This window comes from Manacus candei, unplaced genomic scaffold, assembly GCF_025592945.1.
Source record: "Manacus candei isolate 608988 ecotype Guabito, Panama unplaced genomic scaffold, ASM2559294v1 h1tg000048l, whole genome shotgun sequence".
Lineage (NCBI taxonomy): Eukaryota > Metazoa > Chordata > Aves > Passeriformes > Pipridae > Manacus > Manacus candei.
Window position 1 is genome coordinate 13,335,651 of NW_026138096.1, and position 25,624 is coordinate 13,361,274.

At 52.7% G+C, this 25,624-nt stretch overlaps 1 protein-coding gene across 15 annotated transcripts in view; it reads left to right on the forward strand.

The window, feature by feature from the left end:
* Positions 1-221: 221 nt before the first annotated feature.
* Positions 222-25,624, forward strand: part of RNF24 (ring finger protein 24) — a 30,679-nt gene continuing 5,276 nt past the window's right edge. Inside the window, exons 1-6 of one of the 15 annotated variants that reach the window (XM_051798268.1) lie at positions 237-286; positions 8,830-8,911; positions 15,728-15,887; positions 18,356-18,505; positions 24,063-24,105; positions 24,978-25,019. In XM_051798268.1, coding sequence (XP_051654228.1) covers positions 15,799-15,887; positions 18,356-18,505; positions 24,063-24,105; positions 24,978-25,019 — 324 coding nt within the window. In that variant the 5' untranslated portion in view covers positions 237-286; positions 8,830-8,911; positions 15,728-15,798. The other 14 variants (XM_051798271.1, XM_051798270.1, XM_051798267.1 and 11 more) reach the window with 14 other exon arrangements.

The window sequence follows — 25,624 nt, forward strand, 5'->3', positions numbered from 1 at the left end:
CCCGCTGTCCCCTCGTGTCACCCCCTCCTGTGTCACCTCCCCCCGTCCCCCTTGTCCTCGGTGTCCCCCTCCCTTGTCCCCCCCCGTCACCCCCTTCCTTAGCCCCGCCCCCGCTCTTGGCCCCGCCCCTCCCCGTGCCGTTACACACCCCCCCTATTTCGCGCATGCGCAGCAGTCGCGGAGAAGCCGTGCCCGGCGCCGGGCGGGGCGGGGCGGCTCCATCCGGGTCCTGCCCGGGCCGGGCGGTGCGGGCGGCGCGAGCCCCGGCGGGACAGCGCGGCGGCGGGTGAGTGCGGGGGGAGGGAGCCCCCTGGGGGGCCGGAGGACCGGGACCCCCCCGAGCGCCGCTGAGGGGGGCGGGGACCCCCCCGCGGGACCCCTCTATGGGGTGAGACCCCTCCCTGTGCCTTGTTCTGGTGGGGAAGGGACCCCCCTCCATCCCCCCCTGTGGGCTGGGACCCCTCCCTGTGCCTTGTTCTGGTGGAGAAGGGCACCTCCTTTATCCCCTCTTTGAGCAGGACACTCTCCCTGTGCACCCGTCTGTGGAACAGGGTCCCTTCTCCATCCCCCCTGTGGGGTGGGACCTCTCCCTGTGCCGTGTTCTGTGGGGAAGGGACCCTTCTTCAGTCCCTCCGTGGGGCTGGGACCGCTCCAGTGCCTTGTTCTGTGGCGTTGGGTCCCTTCTCCGGCGCCCCTGTGGGTCCGGGATCTCTCCCTGTGCCTCGTTCTGTGGGGAAGGGCACCTTCTCCGTCCCCTCTTTGAGCAGGTACGTCTCTCTTTGCCTTGTTCTGTGGGACGGGCTCCTCCTCCAACCCCCCTGTGGGGCCAGGACCCCTCCCTGAGCCTTGTTCTGAGAGGAAAAGTCCCTTCTCTATGGGGTGGGACCCCTCCCTGTGCTTGTTCTGTGGGGCTGGGACCTCTCCCTGTGCCCTGTTCTGTGGGGAAGGGTCCCTCCTCCATCCTCTCTTCGGGCAGGACCCCTCTCCCCGTGCCTTGTTCTGCGAGGCTGCGATGTGTCCCAGTGCCTTGTTCTGTGGGGAAAGGTCCCTTCTCCATCCCCTCTGTGGGATGAGACCCCTCTCTGTGCCTTGTTCTGTGGGACAGGGCTCTTCCTCCATTCCCCCCGTGGGGCAGAGGCACCCCCTCCTCATCAGGGGGTCAGGCTGCCCTCGCTCTCTGACCCATGAGACAGGGACCTCCACGGGGCAATGGAGCAGCCCCCATGTCCCTGCAGACCCCTAAAGGGAGACCCTCAGGGGGTGTCTGGGCTGTGCCTTTGGGGTGCCTGATAGCATTATAGGGGTGCCATAAGGTCCCCTTTGTGGGGCAGGGGGAACAGCCTAGAGTGGGGAACAGCAGGGACTGGGCCGTGGCCTGGGATCACATCCCCCAGGAGGGGGCTGGAGGGGCACAGAGCAAAGGGACGTGTCCCCACGCATCCTGCCTGGACCCCCTGGATGAGGGGGAGCTCCCGGGGGTCCCACCCCACGCTCTGCTCGGAGTCCCCAGGTCACCTCTGCTCCTGGTAGCAGCTGGCTGGGAATCAGACACGTCCCTTTGCTTTCCCGGGGCCGAGACAGGACGCTGCGGGTTTCTTCAGCTTTAAAAAAAAAAACACCACCAAAAACAAACAAACAAACAAAAAACCCAAAAAAAACTAACACCCAGAAATGGGAAAAGCTGCTTTTTTGGAGTTCCACGGGGGCTGCTGTTCCTGCCGTGCCGGCACGTCCGTGCCCTGCCAGCACCCGCCGCTTTGGCAGGGGACGTGCGTGGGTCGCTGGGGACCGAAAACCGACGGGTAAAAATGCACCTCCTGCGGTTTTGTGTGATATTTGTTTAGTTCAGCCTGTCTTTGTCTTAGCCGGGGTGCGCGGCGGAGAGCACACACACATGGGTCTGGCCGCCCCCCGAGCGGCGCCGGCTCCGTGGGATGTGCCAGCGTGTGTGTCCGGGGGTTGTTTCTCCCCCCCTTCCCGTGCACACCTTTGGCAGGAGGTTTGGATGACATCTTGCTCTGGCACGCTCCTCGCCTTTGATCTCCAGTTTCCTGCCATGGATAACGTGTTCGGCAACACGCGAGCCCGGCTCCGCAGCTGCCGGGGAGGGCGATGCGGGTGCCTCCTCGTCCCGGTTTTCCCCAGCTGACTCCTGCCTACAGCTCCCGGCTTTCCTTTGTCTCGGGTGCCGCCAGGACGGGCTCTCACAGCCCAAGGATGCTCTGAACGGAGCAAAGCCGAGCACAGACCCCCCTCCCATCCCTTTGTTTCCAGGTGTTTGCGGGCTCAGCTGGTTTTACGCCGTGTATAGTGTGCCCAGGCAGATAAACCGACTACTCAACGTCTTTTTTTTTTTTTTGTTCTGAGTTATTTTGGGTGATTTAGTTTGCAGGGAACATATCCCAGCTGCAGGCTGTGCCGGAGGGAGGCGGCAGCTTCCTAGAACGGGGTGAATTCACCAGAAGTGTAAGTGAAACATCTCGTGGTTGTCCTCTGGTGTCCTCCTTGGGTGAGCAGAGCCATAAGCTCTCAGCACCACGCTAAAATCTGAGATCACCAGCCCTTTTCCTGGAGAACTTTGACCCCGGTTTGCATGACTGGGGCTTTGGGGATGGTGAGCACAGGGGAAGGTGAACAAAACCCAGGTCCAGGCTCAGCCCTGATGGCCGAAATCAGCCTTTAATTTTTTTATCCTTGACTTGATAGAAATCAAAATACAAGTTTTAATGTCATTATCATTATTTTTTAGGTTCCTATTGCAGTTTCATTTCCCTCTGGTGTTGGGTGTGATAGCAAAACCATCACCTGAATTTGTTTGAATGCTTTTTTATTTTTTATGACAGGTGTACACAAAGCACTTTGAGCGCGTCAAACAGCCCCTGAGTAAATCAGGTTGTTTGCTCTATTACTTTATTCATACAGGTTCGATGCTCCAGCTGATGCATCTGAAGTGCTGTGCCATCTGGAGCAAAAATTAAATACTAATTTGGCCCCTGGCCCGGAAAAATAACAACCCTGTGCCCTGCTAAGAACTGGCACTGGAAGGATAGAGCCCCTGACAGAAGAACTGCTTGGGGGCAATGTGGAAGGAGCCCAAAATGCACTAATTGAGGTATTTAAAACATATTAAAAAAGGGGAAATAATGCTCCCAGCGCTGCGTGCCGGAAGTGGGCAGGAGGGATGATGTGATCCCGTTACCAAATCACGGGGCTGATGCCCACAGATGACATCCTGGTCCTGAGTGGGTGGTGGAGCTGCTGGAGGTGGGTGTGGTGGTGATCTTCCTCATCTGCCAGTCTTGCTGCTGAAGGAAACCCCTCCACCACCTCCCAGAGCTCTGCTTCACCACCTGCTCAGCTCAGGCTTGTGTATTTTTGTTCCCTGGTAAAAGTTTACACCATGGCTGCTGCGTCTCAAGGGTGGATTCCTTCTCCTCTCCATCTGAGTTGGACACTCCAGGTCTGCTGGTTGGGTCACTGACATTGCTGGTTGGTCAAAGGCTGTTTCAGATTTGGGGGAACAAGATGTGCATGTGGGTCGGCTGTGCTGGGACCTCTCACTTCTGCAGCCCAGGCTCAGATCCACTCGGCTCCAGGTGTCACTGGAGACACCTGTGATGGACCAGCCACGAAGGACACCTTGGGTTCAGCGTGCTCTGGATGTTCTGGGATCTGTCAGACCTTCAAACTGTGCCAAATGGAAATAAGAGGATGACTGCTGGTTGCTGCCACTGTTGTTGGCCAGCGGGTGGTCCTGGCCATGTCCTGGGGGCCAGGCAGTGATGGGGAGGAGGAGAAGGAGAAGGATTCCACAGCGAGAAAGTGGCAGAGCTGCTCCAGACTGAAACTGAACCAAGCCTGGAGATTCAGAAGGACTGACTTCCAGCTGCTTACCTGGACTAAATGATGTGTGGGATGATAGGACACCTGGCTTTGCTAAGAGGGCTTTTGTGCTTATGGACCATCTCTCCAGGTGTTTCCCCTTGGGTCACCCCTCTCAGCGACCTGCTGTCACTTTCACTTTGGCTGTGTGGCAGAAGATGTGTTGTGAGTGATTCACTCATAGCCATAAAACACCACATGGTTGTGGAAGGGGTGGAGAGAGGCACAGCTGGTGTTATCTCCTCCACTCCCACCATCGCCACCTGGAACCTTCTGCCTTGGGATGACATGGCTGAGACAAGGTCCTCTCCCACTGGATCAGACTCCTGCTGCACAGTAAACCCAAGCAACTCCATCCCTTGGGCCATGGCAGGAGTTGCAGATCCTTCTGGTGGTCCAGCCACCTTGGAATGTCGGTGTGGAAGCCTGGAGGGCATTTCTTTGGGCCTTGAAGCTCTCCTGATCTCAGCGGTGGTTGGTGTGGCCGAGCTGGGTTTGTTTGTTTTTGGTTCCTGCAATCATTTCTCCAAATGTTGTTGACACAAGATAAGATCGATGGGCACAGACCAAACCTCCCCTGTCCCTGTTACCCTGGAACCACTCAGAGTCGGGCTGGGAGTGGCCATCCTGCCCATGTCCCCACCCCGACTCGCTGACAGGGCCCTGAAGTGGCATCAGTGATGATGTGATGTGGGGCTTATCTGCAAGTGAGCCCAGTCATCGCCTGAGCCTGGCAGGTGCCCTGGCTTGGGTGAGAAACGCCAGTGATCCCATGGAAAACGCGCTCCAGGAGAGGATCCAAACCCACGTGGCTTCACCCCGGCCACAGGTGGTGGTGATTTCCTTCCTGACTTTAGGAATGGGAAAGCCTCGGCGCCTCCGTGGGCAGTGTATTGTTCCTCCATGCTGGGACACAGCAGTACCCACCAGGGATGGAGCTGCATTGGTTTTGGATGCCTTTCCCTGCTGGAGCAATAACATGAGCCATCCAAAGTGCTGGTTTTCTGCCTGTCTGCGGTTTAAATTCCACCAAAGAGCAAAACCAAACCTAAACGGTTCCAGCCACACGTGGAGGCCTCCCGTGTCCTGCTCACAAACAGATGCAGTGCCGGAGGGATGGCAAGGGGAGACAAGAGCCCGCCCTGGCCTCAGTGCTCCAAGAGAAGTAAAAAGCCCCAGTGGCAAGGCATGGATGGGCAGCAGGAGCTCATGGACCAAATTAGCTGCAACCAGCTGCCTCAGCGCAGCCAAAGGCTGACAGGTCTCGGGTTGCTCCGATGCTGGAGCTAAAGCTGGATCAGCCTGGGGAAAAAGCAGGCAAGATGCTGAGAATCAGGAGGAGGAGCAAGGGCTGGGCTGTGGGAAGCCCAGGCAGGGAAGTCCTGCTTTTTTTGCTCCAGCTCTGGGACTGTGAATGTGAGGAGCAAGCAGGAATGACTTCTCCAGGTTTATTTTGGATTTTTTTTTTGTTGTGTGTGGGTTTACGTGACACCAGGGCTGCTGGCAACAGGTGGGATACCCCTGGCTCCGAGGGGGAAAAGGATCTTTGTGCTGGATAATCCTGGTGGAGGGATAGTGTACTAGCCAGGTCCTTTGGTCTCCCATCTCCATGGAGGGGGTAGATGGAGATCCATGTGCAGCACAGATGTCATCGATGTATTGGAAAACATGGAAGCGACCGAGAATGGTCTCATAGGAATTAGGACTTCTTCCCCAAAAAGGTGTTGGGATTGATAACCCAGCTGAAGTGCATCTGCACCAATATCCACAGCGTAGGCACCAACAGGAGGAGCTGGAAGCCACTGGGCATCAGGAAAGCTGTGACACAGTTGCTGTCACAGAGACATGTGGGATTGACTCATACAACTGGATTGCTGCAATGGATGGGGACAGACTTTCCATTATTTACCGGCAGCCCTGGCTAACTGGGCAGGTCCCAGCTGACTGGAAGTGAGTAGATGTGACACTGCCACAGGAAGGGCTCTAAGGAGGATTTGGGGAACTACAGGGCTGTCAGTCCGGTGACAGGAGCAGATCACCCTGAGCCATCACGAACAGGACAACCAGGGGATCAGGCACAGCCAGCCTGGGTTTGGCACAGGCAGGTCCTGCCTGACCAACCTGATCTTCTATGACGAGGTGACCTGCTTGGTGGATGAGGGAGAGGCCGTGGGTGTGTCTACCTGGACTTTGGTAAAGCCTTTGACGCCACTGCTTCCAGGCCAGTGTTGGAGTCACCATCCCTGGAGGGGTTTAAAACCCATGTGGACGTGAGTGGTGGCCGTAGCAGTGCTGGGTTAGCAGTTGGACTCCATGGCCTTAGAGGGCTTTTCCAACCTAAACGATTCCATGATTCTGTGATTTTATTATCCCCTCGGAGGATTAATCTCGCCTCTAATGCAGCTTTTCACTTGCAAAGCGCCTTAAGAGGAAACGGCGCCAGGAGAGCGTTTGGAGAGAGAAACCGAAAGTGCTGAGCAGGAGGCAGCTGCCCTCCCCGTTCCAGCCGTGCCACTGTCGCTCTCTCTGCCTGTGGAATAACAGTGGTTTTCCCAGCTTCTTGGCTCACAGGAGTATTTCAGGGAAAATATAAGAGCTCCGTGGCCGTGCAGCTTCCCAGGACTGGGAGCAGGGGGTTTCAGCTCTCCAGACGGTCCGTTTGAATCCAAGAAGAGCAGCCTGGCAGGTAAGAAAGTGGGAGAAGCCGAATGCCCCATCCGAATTGGGTGGGAGGGAACGGAGTGTCCCACCTGGCAACTTCCAACCCCAGCAAATCCGCCCGACCGTCCTGCCTCCCTCCGACCGGGCTCTCGGAATTAAATCGCTGGCGTATCGTAAGGATCAAATTAAACTTCTCTGCACGCAGAGCTTTGTCTCGAGCAGGCAAATATTTCCGCGGCGCTTTAACGACTCTCGTTTTCCTATTGTTCCCTATAAAAACCCGTCGCCAGGCTGGGCTTCCCCCGGGGCGATTTCCTGGCTCAGTTCTAAACACAGCTGCCGGCTTGGGGTTTTTCTTTCGCTTTTCAGTTGAGAAGTGCCAGATTAAGACCCGACATCTTTCTCTCTTGGCGTGTGAGATAAAAGGCGATGCTTTTGGAGGCTGTGACAGTGGTGGCCATCCAAAGTGGGATGGGACTGTGCGACGCTGGGTGGTTTAGTGGCTGAATAAATCGGGATGAGCTGGAGCCCGTCTGCTGGAAGCTCTCATGTTGGATGTCTGTCAGCTGAGCCCTTCACCCCGGGCTTGGCGTTCACACCAAAACACCCTCACCATTGTGCTGAGCATTGTTTGGGGGCGGCACTTTGGCAGTAAAAGCAGGAAAAATGGATCATTTCCTCGTCTGCTGCTTTGCCTGGGGGTGCTGAGTTGTCATGTGCTTCTGACGGCTCTTGGGGCTTCCTCTTTGTGTCCTCCTCTTCCTCCCATCTCCTGCAGCATCTTCCCCATGCAGCTGCCATTGATGCAGCAGGAGCAACGAGTCAGGGAGGTGATGGGAAAGGGCTGGGATGAGTTGCAGCCAGGTGAGGAGGATGGAGCTGGAGACAAGCCTGGCATCAGGTGGTTTGTTCCAGCCTTGGATGCGAAAGCTGTGAGCAGGAATGTTGCAGGGAGTTAGGCATTGGGCTTCACGGGGATGGTGAGTGTTTTCCCAAAGCCAAGTGGGTATTGTCTGTGCCTAAGGACTAAAAATTATATGGTACTCCATAAAAATGGGCTGGAGAAGAGGGATTCAGCTGCTGTCCCGTGAGGCACCTCCAAAAGGAGTGTTTTTAAGACAAGGTGATGAGTCCTGGTTTACACTGAGGTTGGAACTTGAATCTCTTTAAGTTTCTTTTTTTGGATGGAATTTAAAAGAGGAAAGAAGGAAGCACTAACAAAAGTTTAGTTTCTTTCTTAGAAAACATCTGTTTTGTAACAAGAGTGGCTTTTCCTCACCAGGATCCCCTGAATCCTTTCTGCCTCCTTTAGGTTTGATTTATCTCTGCTATTGACGTTCTAAACCAGAACATCCAACTTAGGAGCAAACCGTGCTTGGTCTCAAAACTCAGGTTGCATGTTGCCTGCTTCATCTTCTAAATCAATTAATTTATTCTTCAGTATTATGAATTATTCATTTTGAGGGTAGCAGCAGATCCCAGACTATTTCCATGAGGATGCTGTGTTATATTTTCCCACCTTATCAACCTGAGTCCTTTCTGCAAAGCCGTGCAGATGGATGCTGCTGCCAGGCTGGGCACAACTTAGGTTTTGTGTGAAATACCCAGTTTGCTGCTCAGAAATTTGCCCTCTTTTTTTCTTATAGTTAAAATAATGTTTTCCTAAGCCAGTGCAGAACAAGTCAGGAGTTTGAGGTGGATTTTTTTTTAAGCTGGAGCATCATTCCCATAAGATTGGACCTCAAAGATGGGTCATGATGCCCTGGAAGGTTGTTTGTCGGGATGGGATCCTTCCCTTAGGCTACTCTGGGTGGGTTGACCAGGCTTGCCTTGGATGCCCACATCGCTCCAGACAACCCTCAGTGATGCTGTGCTGGAAATTCCCCTCTTCCACCCCAAAACCAGCCCCGATTTCTCCATGAGGCCTCGCTGTGTGGCAGCCGTCTCTGCGGGCTGCTCCCTGCTTTTGTTTACATCTGGTAGAAAACTTCTTAAATTTCCTGGCAAGGGAGTAATTCTAATCCCTTTCAATGAGATCAACGGATTAGTGTCTCAGATGCTTATAAAATTGTGAGGATTAGCCGAGCCTCCCCCCGTTTTCTTTCTATGCCACGTAACATCATCGCCGCGTTTCAGGAGGGGGATCTCGGTGCTGTTACCAGGAGCTGAACCAATTTCTAGGAGCCTCTGCGAATCAAAACGCTTAAACCCCAATGTCTTCATCCTCTTCCCTCGCTCTCTCTGGATTTTTGTGCAATATTAGGGTGTTTTTCTCTTTTCTTCCAGCATCCCTGGCACCGAACCGCGGTAGCCGTTCGGCAGATACGTTGGGTTTGCGTGGCTTGGCTGCGTTGCGGCGCCCGTGCGGGTAAGTTGGGAGCTGAGCCCGAAGCTTTCCTTGGCAGAGACTTGCAAAATCACATCTCGAGAGGATCAGATCCCCAAAACGATGCTCTTTCATGAGGTTGCCCCTCATTTCAAAGGATTCAGGTTTTTGTGGTCCATCCCCAGAGGGGAACGGCGCTTCTGGGCCGACGGGATGTTCTCACCCCAGCTTTTGGGAGCGACGGGAGCGGGATGAAACTCCCCACACCCACATTCTTGCATCCTCTTAATTACAACCTGTGCTTTCATTAGGAGTGATCCCTAAACCAGCTGGAAAGGAGGGAGGGTTTGGTTCAAACCCTGTTGCTCCGTGCCTTTCCCCGCAGGGTGTTTTTTCAACGCCATCTCTCCCGGGCCGGTGGCTGCGCGGTCGCTTGACCTGTGTGAGCAAAGTGATCCCGGGCTGCCGAGTGGTGGGAGCTCCAAGCCAGGAATTCCTGGCCCTGGCCCAGTATAGTTTCAGAGGCGAGCTTTTAAATATATACAAAGACAAGCTCATAATTTCCACTCTACTAATGAGGCCACGGCGCTTTCATTGAAATGTGCCAATAGCTGCCGTGGTGGTATTTTAGCAGCCTTGTACTGTGAATCCAAATGTGATTTAACATGGCAGCCCCCACAGAGCAGAGGAAAACTGGCTTCTCCCGCTGAATTTCAATGATGCTGCTTGGCAGTGCTTCCTGAAAATCCCCTTGGTGGTGGGACCTTTCCTTGCGTTTCATCTCAACATGGCTTTTCCCCTTGATGAAGATGGGCAAAGGTAGGAAAGAGGTACAATGATATTTTAGAAAGGTAAAGTCTTTAAGACTGGGTTTAAAAGATGTGTGTCTGGTTGGTGCAAGACAGCGATTTAATAACCAGGCTGGCATGAAATATCATTAAATCACAGTAAAAAACTGAACGTGAGGGCTCCCAGACATCATGTTCTCTCTTGACCTTTAAAAAGCCACTTGAAGCCGCCAGCCTGCTCGTTGCTAAGACCCCTCCTTAGTGCCACTCATATATTTTCCCTTCTAGGAGGCGATTCAGTGCCTGGGGAATTTGTAGAGATCTGACACTAAACTCTTACACGCCTGAAATTCCCACTGGTGGTTTTTAGCTTTGTAGCTTTGAAGTTGTTTTGAAAATATTTAGCAGGTTTTGTTCAGTTGGTTGCAAGAAAAAGGTAAATTTTGAGTAACTTTCTCAAAAGTTGTTTGTTTGCCCTTTTCATTTTTAAACAGCAGCAGCACAGCTGTAAATTGGTGTTTTGCTTATTGAGGGCTCAATTTATGAAGACTCCTGTAAGAAGCAGCATCCTTGGGCAAAGGAAGGGTGGGAGTAGGTGATGCTGAAAATTCACACCTGGCTGTCCCATCACCTCCTGGTTAGACTCCCCAGGGTGTAGGTGTGCCTGGATTTTAGAATCATGGAATGGTTTGGGTTGGAAGGGACCTTAAAGACCACCCAGTCCCACCCCCTGCCAAGAGACCTGTCCAACCTGGCCTTGGACACTTCCAGGGATACAGTGGCAGCCACAGCTTCTCTGGGCACCCTGTGCCAGTACTTCATTGAGGTCCCTTGACTTTATACATCCCACTAAGGTCTGGCCACAATTTTGGGAGAACAGGGAAGAAGGACAATATCCCATGGCATCACACTCAGTGCTGAGACTGACAGAGGAAGAGATACACATTGGGTTTGTTAGTGTTTCTCTCCAAGCACCTCACTTGGCTATGCAGGTCTGGCAGTGTAAAAGTTCTATTTTCCATTTCCAGCTAAATTTTGAGGGGTTTGCCATCCTTGCACCCACCTTTCTTGTGCCAATCCCACAGAAGTGAAGCAGTTTGTGTCCTGTATCTGTGACTCCCAGGAGGTTTTTTTGCTGGACTCTATAAAGCATTGCAAAACCTTCCCAGTCTCTGTTAGCAGTGTAGAAGGAATGATAAAAAAAACACATTCCCCTAAATCCCAGTACTTGGATTAAAACCAGGGAAGGATAGGCTGACTCTGCAGCTCATTTTTTGGAAGTATTAGGAAAAATTGCCAATGGCAGTGACGTGGCGTTAGTGTGAATTCCCAGCAGGCTGAGTTTTGGGGTGGTTTGGGTTTTCCCAAAGGCTTTTTCAGGCTCTCAGCATTATGAAATACAAAGTGGCTGGATCAGCATGGGTTTTGGGGAATGGCTGCTCCGTGAGATTTTTTTAGTGACTTTTTCACCAGCTTTGTCACTCTTCCGCATCCAGCTCCTTCTTCTCCTTAGTTTTTACCACAAATATAAATGGGGCAATTAAAAGGATCCGTGGAGAGCATTCCTGAGGACTGAAATCCAGGATCTGGGAGCAGACGGCAGCAGCATAAAGAGGAATTCTTCCCTCTCTGGCCTCATGCTGCTTTTCCACCACAAGGCTTTACAGCCATCTGGATCCCCTTTCAGATTATGCCCCCCCTCCCAAAAATCCATAACCTAGCAACCTTATTTAGTGTAAACGAGAGCATTGTGCCTTCCTGCTTCCAAATTTGTGCTTGGCTCCTCCGGCCGCCTTTATGGGACGGCTGCTGTGATCCCATCGCCAGCACAGGGTGCCTGTCTCCAGCAGGATTTTGTAGGATTATTGAGTCCTGAGTGTTGCACTTATTATTTTTTCCCCATTAAAGGAGCTTAGAAAACAGAGGGGGAAAAGGGTTTCAGGAAGTTGTGTCGTCCATCTGCTTCCCGATATGAAAGAGTGGAGAGGGCAAGTTACTCTTTGGCTCCACGGAAAGCGATTGGCTTTGGTTCAGCCTTGAAGACTTGATCAAAGTGGGATTTTTTTCTTCCAGATGTGATATTTTGGGAGTCCCTGTTGCTTCCCCCAGCTCTGTGTCATCACCCGGGAATTTTCAAATTCCCTGGAGCGTTTTACACCAATTTCTCTGCTTTGACCCTTCAGCTGCCTAGGTTGAGTGTTTCTCATGGAGTTTCCGGCTTGCTTTCCCCAAGGATCCTCTTAATTGAGGAAAACTGCAAACCAGGAAAAGCAGCCACAAATGAAGGTGGAAGATTATTCCCACCAAATCAAGCAATAGGGACAAGGGAGCTGCAAAGGTGTGGTCTGAGGCTGCCCACCCCTATGGTGATGTCTGTGCTCTCGTTGCTCTGCTTGGGCTAAAAGGCACCCAAAATTAATAACATGTGTGATATTAAATTTTTTTATCATGGGATCCCATTACCATCAGTCCTTACAGGGAACCAGGGGCTGCTGCCTTCTCCTTTCACCCCGTGAGCATGAGCAGGATTGGGGGCAGGAGGAGGCAGCGGCACATCCTTTCCCACCACACTTTCAGGAGGAAGAGTGAGCTCAGCGGGTCGTGACGTTGGAGCTGCGTACCGGGAAAAAGGGGAAAAAAGTAATTACAAATCTCCAGGGCCAAAGGGGAAAAGTTCCTCCAGTGTTATTTCATCTCTGAGCAGCGAGTTGAGCCACCCTGGGGCAGCCTGTGTGTGCCCTTCCGAGCGAGGAGCTGCCGGCTCTGCTTCACACCCTCCTGAGAAGTGACTTCCAGCTCCCATTTCTGATGGGAGCCCAAGCAGGGCTGTCCTCCAAACTCTGCTTCCCCCTCCTCCAGACAGGATTAAAAAGCGCCATTGATTTTTATTTTTTTTTTCTGTTTATTTTTGCCTGTTTTCCTGGAACTTGCAAAATCGGCCCTGAGCAAACCTCTGGTTTGCTTTTCCAACGGCTCTGGGAGAAAACTTGACTTTAAATTGGGTGATGGGAGCTGCAGCTGCCCCATGTCTGCACGTTCCTCTGCCAATGGCAGCAAAAACATTTTCCCATTTAAGGGTTCTCTTCAGTCTTCAGGTTCTGGGATTGTTTGTGTGTTAAACTGCCCGGAATCAAAAGGACTTGCTGGAAATGGCAGTGGTACCAGTTGCGCCGCCGGGTGTTTCTTTCCTTAGAAAGACTTCCCTATTCTTTTCCAGTGGCTGATTGCTTTGGCACATTGTCACATCACTCTGTGTCCCCTGCCCAAAGGCAGTGGAGAGGGTTAAGGCTTTGTGTTTGGTGTCAGCCAGCCAGGGAATGCAGCCAGGAAATTTCCTGATTCTTGTTCAAAAAAAGCATCGGATCCGCTCTTGGGGAGAAGGGATCAAAAGTCCAAAGTGATTTGTGGTTGGAGGTTGGTTTGGTCTCTTGGTTGTCCAGGCACACAACAAAAACCCACCACCACCCCCCAGGCCTGCACACGGCCAAAATGGGTGAAACAAACAGGTTTTTGTTCCATTTGACACCCAAAAATTGTTTCTGTTGCTGCTGGTGGTGCTGCATCGCCTCATCCGAGCTTTGCTGGATGTCTGCACGACTCTGCCTGTGATGTGAGGGACTTGTTGGGATGCTCCCCCTTCCCAGCAGATTAATCCCACTAATCATTAACACTGCCAAGCCCTGTGCCATCGCTCACGCTCCTCCTCCACTCACTGCCAGATGTTTGGAATTAAGGATGTGGGTCAGTTGGATGCTCGGAGCTGGCACTGGATGCAGCACCATCCCCACGGTACCATCGTAGCTCTATAAAATCACAGCATGCCAGGAGTTTTTGCTTTCCCCTCACTCTTAATCCGGTTGTTCCCTGGTTTGGGACAGCAAAGGCAATCGCTCCCACCTGGAGCACTGAGATTTCCCCTTGCTCCATCCCGGGAAAAGGCAGTGCAGCTGCGTGGCACCTCTAGGGCGACAGCGGTGCTGGTTCGGGGCTGGCTCTGCAGCTGCCTGTGATTTTCCCATCGCTGCGGATCCTGGCGCTGGACCAGCTCCAGAGATGGAGCTGAAGGAAATTCCTTCCAGCTGCTTGAGGTCAGGGCTTCGCTTTGCTTTTGGGGTTCACGAGGGGGATTTTTTTGCCTGCGAGTTAAACGCAGGCGTCTCTGGCTGCTGCTTCTTAACACCTGGAAAAATCCTTTTCTTTTAAACATTATCCTGCTACTCATAGCCATTAAATAACCTTCCTGTTGTGGAATCATTCCGTGGAAGAATACCCCGCTTTGCAGCGCAACTTGGGCTGTTTCAGAAAGGTCTTGTCAGCTGCTCCCAGTTTAACTTTCAACCGAGTTAATAAGGCTTTTGGTTAAACCTGTCTGAAACACGTTGCGAAACGCCTTTGAAATTCGAGACGCCGTTCACGCCCGCTTGAAATCTTTCCCATCGATAAAATGTTTCAACTTGGAGTTTGGCCATGGCTTAGCATTGGCTCTTCCCTGAGATTCGTGATTCCAGACCTGCCTGTGTCTGGCTCTGCTATATTTTTAAAGCTCAGTGTTTCCTGGAGATGGGTTGGCCTCGCCAGCCTGGCCGATGGGATGCTGCTCAGACCAACAGCTTCATCCAGCTTCCCCAGTTAATGGCTGAGGAGATCCAGTCTGAGTTTGCTTTGAATCCCTGCAGAGAAAGTTGTTTTTCTTGAAAACATAACTTAAATCCTTCTAAAAATGGGGTTTTGTTCACAACAGCAGAGGCAGAAGCCACCCCTCCACCCTGTGCATGGGCTGTATTTAGGCATGATGATGCACAGCACTTGCCTGGCCCCTTTGTGCACTGATGTTATAAATAAATAATCATAAAATTTTTAAAAAGAGGACAAGCAGCTCCTTTTAATAAGTAAAACCCCGAGAAGGAGCACGCAGTTCAAATCCATGTGGCAAAGCAGCAGGAAAGCAAAAATCTGCGGCTTTCAGCCCATGGGTGACGCTCATGGCGTCACCTACAGCGGCATCCCTGGTGTCACCCCCCCTGCTCAGGGATTCTGCCTCACTCCCCTCCTCCCTGCCTCAGTGTCTCTACCTGTGAGAAGATAATTGCCTCCCTCATTAATCCCTCTGCCATCTCCGAGGGACGCTCTGGGTGAGAGGTTGGCCCCGCATTAAGTGCCCGCTCTGGCTCTAATGGGGATTAATTTGGCGACGTGGCTTCTGGAGGTTTGCCTTTAACAGCCCAAGGTGTAATCAAAGGGCGAGCTCAGGCTGACCTGTAACACTCCCTTCCTGACTGCTCGATAGCCCATTAACCACAACCTGGCTTTTAATTAAAGCCCGGTTTTGTCCTCGCTGGAGAAACTTGGACGTGCTTGGCCCCACGTGGCTGAGACATTGGAGGGTGGAAGGAAGGAGACGCGGAGCTCGGGTTGTTCTTCCCTGTGGCATTGCCCCCTCTGGCTCTCTGCATCCCAGCACACTTCTTCCTTGTTATGCTCTATATGCTACAGAATCACAGAATCATGGTATGGTTTGGGTTGGAAGGGACCGTAAAGACCATGTTGTTCCACCCCCCTACCATGGACTGGGACACCTTCCACTATCCCAGGTTGCTCCAAGCCCCATCCAACCTGACCTTGAACACTTCCAGGGATGGGACAGCCACAGCTTCTCTGGGAAACCTCTGCCAGTGCCCCTTTCCTATATGCAGCTTGTGCCCCCCATTGTGGGGGATGCAGGGACCTCCTGGGGGCCGTGGGTGCCCCACAAGCATCACCTTTCTGCTCTGAGATTCCTTGGCCACGGAGAGAGCAACAGGGAGGCTTTTGTTCTGCACCAGAAACTTCTCATCCTTCTTTATGCCTCCTTTTTTATTTCTTTTGGCTGCTCTCTCGCAAATCTGAAGCAGATTAAAATACAGTTCCTCCCCCCCACACTCGCCTTAAAAAAACCCAACCCCAAAGCTTGGCTGCTTGGAATCATCAGATTTCACTGGAGTCTTTTAAAGTTAACAGTTTCCTGGATCCTGGGCAGGATAACTGATTTTCCCCCTTTAACCTCTGTGTTTTTTGCTGTAACATTTCTCAGCTGTTGCAGCAGGAGGGAGGGAGGACCGGGGCAGCTCCGATGTGGAGAAGGTTATTCCATGTGGGTGTTGGATGAATCTGGTGTGGGACTCGCTGGACTTGCACCGTGGGGGACTGAAGGGTTGTCCTGGGAGGCTGAGCCCCCACGGCATGGCCGGCAGGTAGGTCATGGCTGCATCGGTGATGTCCTTTTGAGACAAAATGTTTGGGAAGTGGTTCCATTGGAAGGAGAGAGTAGGATGCTGGGAGTGGGTCGGAGCTCTGTTTCTGCCAACTGTTTATTTGCTGTGATGGTTTTGGGGACTGGTACAAGAGCGGCACAGCTCAGGTGCACGCAGCCGTATGGAATTTTTCAGGCTTCCTGGGATTTGCTGCCCTAAATGCAGCCTGGATCCTCTTTGCCCACCGCCTCTGCCATGGAATCTCCTGGTGGAATTGCTGAGCCAAAACCCTGGCTCTGATCAGAAGAGCATCAGAAGTTAAAGGAGTTGTAAAGGAGAGAAAAATGATAGTCCTGTGCCGGTTGGTTTTGTTGCCTCTTTTCCAAGAGTGGTCTCTCCTTCCTTGCAAAAAAACCGTCCGGAACTTTCCCAGATGGAGGATGTTTCTCCGGGGTGGTTGAGGGGCTGGAGGCGGCCAACCTTGGCCGACACTGGTGATTATCAGCACGAGCCCCAGGGCGAGGTGGGGCAGCCAAAGCCTCGTCCTGCAGACACATCCTCGTGCTCTGAGCGTGACCGAGGGGAGTCCCTGAACCGTCCAAAGACCCCTTTGACCCAGGAAACAGAGCGGGGCTGAGAACCAAACCCAGCCCCGCTCTGCGACGCCGAGCTGCGCATTAACTCCGCCGGAGCCGGGAACAAAGGTTTTGGGGGCTGGTTTGGGCTTTTTTTTTTAATTTATTTGCAAAGCAAACCAGCTCAGCGGAGCGGAACAAGCGTCGGTGGAGGAGCGGGAGCTGCCGGGTGGTTGCTGGGCTATAAAATCCCATCCCCACCGGCGCTGGCAGGGGGATGTGCCGGCTCCCCGAGCTCTTGCGGCGTTTCCACGTTGGCCGGGAGAGGTTCTGAACATGCGTGTTGGTCTCTGGAGGCTTTAATCAAATCCAGGCTCTACCAGAAGTCGCCTCGAAACTTCCAGCGAGCTGAGGAAACTGAAAGCAGCCGGAGCAAGGAGGCTCCCGGGCGGGTTTTCGGTGCCTGTGGGAATGCTGCCTGTGGTGAGGAGATAGAGCCTGTGGGGCAGCCAGGATGAAAGGTGAGTCTAGACCTGGAGATTATGATGGGAAGACAGAGGAAAGCCCAAAGGGTTCGGCAAAAAAGAGACCTCAAGGGGAAAAAGAGATTTCAGAAGTGAGGATGCTGCTTGAAGGGACACTCAGAGGACACTGATTTTGGAGCGTCGCTCCCTGGCACATTTGGGTTGAGATCCTGCGTTTTCCCCATTGTTCTTCTCACCCCGTGCAAAACAAGGAGCTGTGCAATTGCTGCGCCGTCGAAAACTCCCCGCTCCAGGGGAGGCTTTTGTTATCCCTCGGTGATTTTATTTGGCAAACAGCGTTCAGACTGCAGGTACTTTCCTTGCTTGTTGCCAAACTTCATCGCGCGCCGCGTCCAGCCCTCTCCCGTGGGCAGAAGGGAAAACAAGGTGTATTTTGTAACTTCCTTTTCTGAGCTGGGGGCGGGGGAACTCTGTGCCTGGCCAGCGACGGTTGGGCTCATCTGAGGGCGAACGGCTCGGAGAGAACGATGGAAAGATAAGGAATAATAAATAAGTGCAATTAAAATCCTGGGGGGGGGGGGGAGATGATACACCACAGTCGTTATCCCAGGCAGCTGCTCGGGGTTTAACCGGGGCTCTCCGAGGGGAGGGAGGTTCTGGTCACACGTCCCAGACGTGGTTCGTGACAGCCAAAATCACCGCGCCTTCCTCTTGGCCGCCGGTGCCTCGAGGCTTTCCTGGGGGGTTGTGCTGGGGAGTTAAAAGCTGAAACCTGCAAAAATACTCTTAAACCACCAAACCCGGATCTCACACGGGAAAACAAACCAAGCCTCTTTTACAGACTCCATAGTCTCCCCGTGATTTCGCTCGGCGGTGCTGCTGCATGGCCTGGGAATGTCCGTGTCCTCTCCCTTCTGCTGGCCATGCACCGCATGCCAGACCCTCAATGCTTTTGGAGGGGGGGTTGTATGGGATGAGGAATCGGTCTTGGAAACTGCTGGAGGGGAAAGGAAGGAAAAGCTGCCTTGCTCCAAGGCTTTCTGGCTGCTTTCAGTATTTTTACCCCGTTACTGAGAGGTTTGAGGGACACTAGGGTTGCTTGGATGCAATTCCCAGCCATCCATCTGATGCAGCGTTTAACTGGAAGGGTGACGTGTGTAAGGAAAATAGCTGGAGGAGAAACTCACAGCGGGAGAGGGAAAATCCCAGCCCTGGCTGATCCAGCCCGCTTTGTTTTCAGGTTTACCAAGCTGGGGGCTCAGTTTTGGGCAAGGATGGCTTCACCTCAGAGGGGGACGAGTGAGAAGTCACCTTCTTCCCCCTCCGCCTCCCTTTGGAGGGACTGCTGGTCTCCAGAGTGCATCCTGAAAGAGCCTCACATCCATGTGTTTTCTTCCTGTCTCCACAGCCTACCCATGAGCTCGGACTTCCAGCATTACAGTTTCAGGATGCCGAACATCGGGTTCCAGAACCTCCCTCTCAACATATACATCGTGGTTTTCGGCACGGCCATCTTCGTCTTCATCCTCAGTTTGCTCTTCTGTTGCTACTTGATCAGGTAAGGGAAGGTTGTAAGAGGAGTGTTCCCCAAGAGCTTCCCTGGTTCTGAGCCTGCCACTGATCCCTCTCCATCCCAAGGAGAGGGTGGCGTCATCTTGTCTTCCCGTGAACCTGACGCCCCTCAAGGCAGTCACATTATCCACTTAAAAAAACCAGGAGACACACGTGTGCTCAGGCAGGCATGGAATCAAAAAGCCTGGGAAGGGGCGTTTTACGGTCCCTGCTTTCTGCTTAATGTTTCAACACGTTTGCCTCTGTAATGAGTAACTCGTGTCCCATGTGCTTAAGGAATGTTTAATACCTGCTCCGTTGGTTATTGGACACAAATTGCTCCTTCAACAGCACAGTTTGGAGATTAATGATGCAGAGTTGATGTGTTAATCTGAGCGATGGGGAGCGGGACGGGAGGGCCAAAGGTTGTTCCAGTTTGGGGCTTATTTTAATTATTTTATGGGCCGTTGGGGAGATTGTTGGGCTGCTAATTGAGAGGAGAAAACTCTTCCTGCCGGAGGGAAAACAAAAGCCAAGTGGGGAAAAGTGCAGTGCCTGGGGATTGAGGTGGTGATGGGGGCGAGGTGTGCTGAGAACCCAGGATGGGGGGCTGGCTACACCACTCCCTGTGGCTGGGAGCAGAGGGCATCACTGCCAGCAGTGGCAGCCAAAATCCTGTGTGCCCAGAGCTCTCCTCTCCAGCTTTTCCATGCCCTTTCCCTTCCCTCTGGCTTTTCAGCTGGCCCCAGCTCCCTGCTTGTCATACATCCATTGCATCCCTTCCCTCTGTCCCCATAAGACAGATTCCCAGTCTCTCCTTGCACCATGGAGCCCTGCTCACAGCAGCCATTCCCACCAGGTTTTCTATCCAGAAGGTGCTAAAAATATTTTGTCCTGCTTTCGTAGACCTGGGAAGAGAGATTTCCATGTCACCTTCTAAATACTTGATAATTTCCACCCATTTTCAGCTCTGTATGAAGCAAAACCTCATAAAACATGCAGATGAGCCCAGAGCCAGGTTTACCCAGGGGTGATTTGGGCTGCATGGGCATCATATCTTAATTTTTTCCCCACAAGAAAAAGGTGTTTTAAGGTGCAGCACATCTGTCCCTCCTGCTAGACGAGGTGGTTGTTCACATTAACATCATGGTGCTCGATGTTAACAAGGTCTGTGCTGGGATTTGCATCCAGTTGTTTGCATTTTAACTGGGACACCGGTGGGAGGGGATGCAAAATAAAAAAAATAGACCAAAGGTGTTCAGAAGGCTCAGGTGGAGCTCGAATCCATACAGCTCGCTTGGAAAATGAAGTGGTGTTTTGGGCTTTGAGAGTATTTTCCTGGGCACCAGGTCTCGCTGGGTGTGTTCTGCCCCAAAGAAGGAATAACAAGGAGTAATGTCTGGAAGGTCAAGCCAGAAAATCTTTAAATATAGAAGTTGGAGGCGTGTTGTAAGAGAGAGGGTGAGTAACCGGTGAAAGGAGCCAGCAAGGAAGTGGCAAGTCCTGTGTCTCTTCACGTCTTTAAATCAAGACCGAGGACCTTTCTGGACGAGACATTTTGGCTCCTGTTCCCGAGGTGCTATTTAGCGACTTATGATAGATGGGAGGCTGGATTAGATCATCCAGTGATCCCTTTATAGCCTGAAACTCTATAGAGACTCTACAAATGGCTCTTCAGACCTCCTCCCTCAGCTCTTCTATTGGCAAAACAGAACCAAAACAGGATCCTGCAGCCCCTGTTTTGGAGGGTTTTGCCGTGCCGTGGGTTTTAGCTGTGCCAGTGTCCCGGGAGCATCCGCCTCCACGGAAGCTGCTGTGTAATCACAGCTTGTGGAGGATATAAAATGAGCTTTGGTGGGGTTTGGGGAGCCTTGTAGGTGGAGAGCAGGATGAGGACCACCCACCTGCAAGGGCAGAGAGACCAACCCAGGCAGAGGGCCAGGACGATCCCCTCAGGAGCTCCACTTGTATCCATAGGGGTTATTTGCAGATAACAGCACCCCCATAGGTGCAGAGTCAACACAGCCCACACCTTCCCTCTCCCTGCTTTCCTGTGCCTCCACATCTGCAAATATTTGGCAAATACCAAGTGAGGCTGGTGATACCACCCTGGTTCTCATGGCCTGCTCTGGATCAGAGCATCCCGTGCAGCTCTCCTCTGCATCCATGGAAAAGCCAGTGTCTGGTGTATTCACCCCAAATCCAGAGTTGAGGCCTTAAATAAAGGATGTGCCAGGGGAGGAGAGAACATGGGCTGTGCTTCTCAGCTGTGTCAATACAGAACATGCTGCCAGCTCCAAAGGGAGGAAAAGTGGCATTTTTAGTTAATTGGATTGGCTCAAAAAAGAGTCTTACAGGGATTTCAGCACAAAGCACAGCAAAGATCATCGTTACCTGTGCACTGTCCAGATGAATCTCGAGCTCTTCTGCTGCTGCAAACCACTCAGGCCAAAGCTGGGGTCCCTCCTGGCTGCTGCCTCTGCTTGGAAAAATTACAGATAAAAAAGGGAAGAACAAGGAAATTAAGTTTTGCAGGTGGCTGGTTGTGTCTGATCTCTGCTGAATTAATGAAAGTGATAAAATCGTGTTGCCTTCGGTCCCATAAAACCCAGTCCAGAAGGATGCTGAGCTGAGCAATGCCACGCTCACCCTGAGTGAAGGCTGCAGCATCTTCTCTCCATGCTTTCTGCAGGATCACATGGGGCTCATCCCAGCCCAGGTTAGGGCAGCTCAAAGTCTCCAGGAGGTGCAGGGAATGCAGCCCCTAAAAAGCCCATTTTTTGGGGGGCTGTTTCCTTCTGCATTCAGACCTGCCAGGATCCAATGCTGGTTTTGTGTCCAGAGAAGGGAATGGAGCTGGGGAAGGGTCTGGAGCACCAGGAGCTGCTGAGGGAGCTGGGGGGGCTCAACCTGGAGAAAAGGAGGCTCAGGGGGGACCTTCTGGCTCTGCAACTCCCTGACAGGAAGGGGGAGCAAGGGGGGGTCGGGCTCTGCTCCCAGGGAACAAGGACAGGAGGAGAGGAAACGACCTCCAGTCATGCCAGGGAAGGTTCAGGTTGGATATTGGGGATAATTTCTCCACCAAAAGGACTGTTCGACCCTGGCACAGCTGCCCAGGGCAGTGTTGGAGTCCCCATCCCTGGAGGGATTGCCACGTAGATGTGACACTTGGGGACATGAATTAGTGATGGCCTTGACAGTGCTGGGGGAATGGTTGGACTTGATGGTCTTGGAAGGCTTTTCCAACTTAAATGATTCTGTGATTCCATGAAGAGTCCAAGGAGCCCAACTGGGCTGGGAACAGCGACAGTGGTGGGGCAAAGAGTCAGTGCCTGCCTTTCTATTTATTTCTTCTACTATGGAGCATGAAAATAAGCAGATCTTGGAGGTAAATCTGCAAAAAGTGTTCCCTCTGCATTTTATTCCTGCAGTCGTTCCCTTGCCATAGGTGATTCAGTCCCCCAGAGGAGCAGGGCACTCCCATTCCTGCAGGAAGACATCCCGAAGCCCGGGAGAGGTGGATATTAAACTGGGGGCTGGGTGACGGCGCACACACGATCCGCAGCCACGCACTGTGTGGTCCCTTATCTCGGGCAGACATCTGCCAGAAATTCCTGCGGAGTCACAGTGCTTGACACGAGATGGATGGAGCCCTGGGCCTGCCAGGATCCGGGCTCTCCTTACGACAGCTGCGCCAGGCCCGACCAGGATCCATCTGGCTCTGGATCCTGGCTTTGAAAAGGAAGCGTGGAGGAGCGGACAGAGCTCGCACGCTCCGGCACCAGATGTGCTCGTGCTGCTCCCCATAACCTCCAGGGAGGGATTTTTTGGGAAAAACTCCCTGTCTAGCTCAGCACCGACCCTTGGCATCGTAGCGCCTGTGCTGACAGCACGGAGCTGCACAGATCCAGGGCCAGGTGGCTCCTTCTTCCCCATTGCTGGTCCAGGTACTCCAGTGGCTTTGGCTCACCAAATCCTTGGTGGCCAAGGATCCGTCAGGCGGGTGTTTCTTCCCATTCCGGGAGAGTTTTCCCGTTGTATGTGGTCTGCAGCCTCACGCCGTGCCTCTCTCCATCTGTGTTTCATAACTGCTTTCCCAGCCACCGGATCCCTGCGGATTGGGCTGGTTTCATCCTGTTTTCTCTATTGTTCCTGCATCTTCTGCTCATGTTTCTGCTCGGGGTCACTGGCAGAGGGATGCGACCCCAGCCTCCTCCTCCTCCCCTTCCCTGCCTGCTGCAGTGTTTTCCATGGTTCTGCAGGAAGGTTCCTGCCAGGCAGCACTGTTGGAGCAGGAGGAATGGCTCCCCATAAAATTTGGGACTCGGGAGCCAACTTTCTCCATCTCTCTCTGCAGCATTAAGGTGTGTTTTTACCCATTCCTCAACTTTTCAGGCCTGCATTTTAGGGGGAGACCCGAGCACAAGGATATATTTTTCCATCCTATTTTTATAACTCACCCACTGCGGCGTGACGGGATTGGAAATCCCCCATGAGCTCAGCCAGGGGTTTGAGACAGCCCCCAGAATAATATTTTCGGAGAAATTAAATTCCAGACAAGGGGGTTTCCCTCTGAATTCACAGTGAGGACTGGCTGGGGAAAATACTCCTACAGCTCTCCAAGCCCTGCAACCACACACTGACTCCTTATGGAAAGTCCTTGGCCAACTCTTCACCTTAGATGTCTTCCCTCCTGAGCTTCCAGAGCACTTCACTAAGAACCATGTCTGGTGATGAGAGGAAATATTAGTTATTTTTTTATTTTAAATGTATTTATTTTGGGATCATAATGGGCCTCTCCAGCCAGTGGATGCCTGTGGAGCGCTGCCCTGGGCTGTGGAAAACAGGCTGCTCTTGGTTTTGGCTCTAGAAAGAGGAGTCTGGAGAGGGAGGGGATGGAACCAGCTCTTTGCTTGTGGCCTCAAATTCCTACTGCCACCAGCTGGACTTCCCACTGCAGCAGGTGTCCTTGGAATAGGTTCATCCCATTCATCTCCATCCCCTGATTTGCTCCAGGAGTGGATGTTGTTCACTGATTGTAGAATTGAGAGGATAACGCTGAGTTTGAGCAACCCAGCGTTGCCCAAGCAGCAGGATGGTGGGAAACCTTGGGGCAGGGAGGTCTCCTTCCCCATCCTTACTGGAGTAGGAGTGGAGCTTTCCTCTCCTCAGGTCTGAGTCCCCATCACTTGGAAAACAGCGCTCTGTCCAGTCTAGGAATTGCTGGCAGCAGAAGTGGTTGGAAACTGAGGGAGATTTGTGGCAGCTTGTGATTTACCCATCAGCCTTTACTGGTCTTAACAGTGTGGGTGATGTCTGCATGTCCTCAAAAGAGGAACAGGGGAACAGTTGTGTGCTTTGGGATGGAGACATTCCCTTCCCAGCAACAGGGAAAATTGGATGTTTCTTAAACATGTTGTTTCACGTGGCCATTCTCAGTTCTGAAATGAAAAATTAAAAATTAATATATTAGATCTGGAAAGGAGGGAAGGGAAACGTTTGAGGTGTTGCAGTAATCCTGGGTTTTTTGCCTGTCCTCACGTTTCTCCCTGGTTTCCTTGCAGGCTCAGGCACCAGGCACACAAAGAGCTTTACGCCTACAAACAGGTGAGATGACCCTCAGGAAGTTTCCCCCTCCTTCCCTTCGTGCCTAGTGCCAAATGCACATTGGAGCAGCCACTCCATCAGGTTTCCTTGTGCTGATCCTCTCCTTGGGAGGTTTTTGGCCCTGGAAGAGCAGTTGTAACAATCTCTGTCCCTGGTGATTTAATTGTTCTCCACCAGCTGGGCCACCCAGGACCATCCCTCACCTGCTCCTCCACAGGTCTCCAAGCAGTGGGAACATCCCCAGCCACCAAACCAAGTTTTGTGGGGTCTGAATCTGCTCCCAGGGTCGGACCCGGCTGCTCCAAACCCACAGAGCTCTCCCAGGGAACAGCCCCACGTCCCCTTGGCAATCCCAGCTCTACCCTGCAGACACCCATGATACCCAGTTAAAATAAACAGGGCCCAGAGGTGGGTGCCAAGTTGCTGCTTCCACGTCCTGTTTTCTCCAGGATTGATGGGATTTTTCTGTCTTTGATCCGTTGTTCAAGCAGGAAACTGGGTGGGGTCAGGGTGGTAGCAAACCGTTGTCCTGGATTTATGGCCCTCTCCAGGTGTTCAGCCTGGATGGAGTGAGAATGAAGTGGCAGATATCCATGCAGGGGCTTGTGGCAGAGTATGGGAGCCCAGGAGGGTTAAATTTGGGAAGAAACCTCCTGGATTTGGTCCTTGTGTTCGTGGTTTTGTCTTTGCCAGCACTGCCTTCCTCCTGTCCCTGCTCAGGGGTGAAGGCCCCACGCACTCCTTGGTGGTGCCAGGTTTGCTGGGAGGTTCCCAATTCTACTGGGACACTCAACTGCATCTCTTTATGGAGACTTTTCCTGGGAATGCTCACAGCAGCAGTTCTGTCCTGACCCCAGCACTTTGTCTTGCAGGTTATACTCAAGGAGAAGGTGAAGGAGCTGAACCTCCACGAGGTGAGCACATCCTGGGCAGCAAAGGCTCCCTCACCCTCCTCTTCCTCACGCTGGGGAGGGGTAAAATCCTCAAATTTAACTCCCTTGGGAGCAGGGCACACAGCCAGGTGTGCTTTGGAAAGGAGGAAAGGCGTGGATTAAACCACCTCCCTCCTCTTGGCTCCCCTCGAGCTTTCACTGCACCATTATTATTATTTGTTGCCTTATTATTATGGCAGCGATAAGGAGCTGTGGATAAGGGGAGGCCAAGGAAAGCTGGGCCTTGGATAAACAGTGTCCCTGGGCGGGGACGTCCCCTCCGGAGCGTGACGATATCCAGCGCAGCTCTGGGCAGGGAAAACTGGAGTCTGGGATAAACACCCTCCCCCAGCCCCTGGGAGAGGCAGATCCACCTCTCCCTCCCTGCCCCGTGAGGTCTGAGACACCTCCGTTGTTCTCCATGATCTTCCAGACCTTTTGGGGCTGAGTGTCCCCACTTACAGACCCTTTTTCCCGCTGAAGTTGAGCAGGAATGTGCTCGAATCCCACTTCAAACACGGGCTGGATTTATTTATTCCCCTAAAGACAACAGAAATGCCCACCCACGTCCCGGGCACGAGGCCACT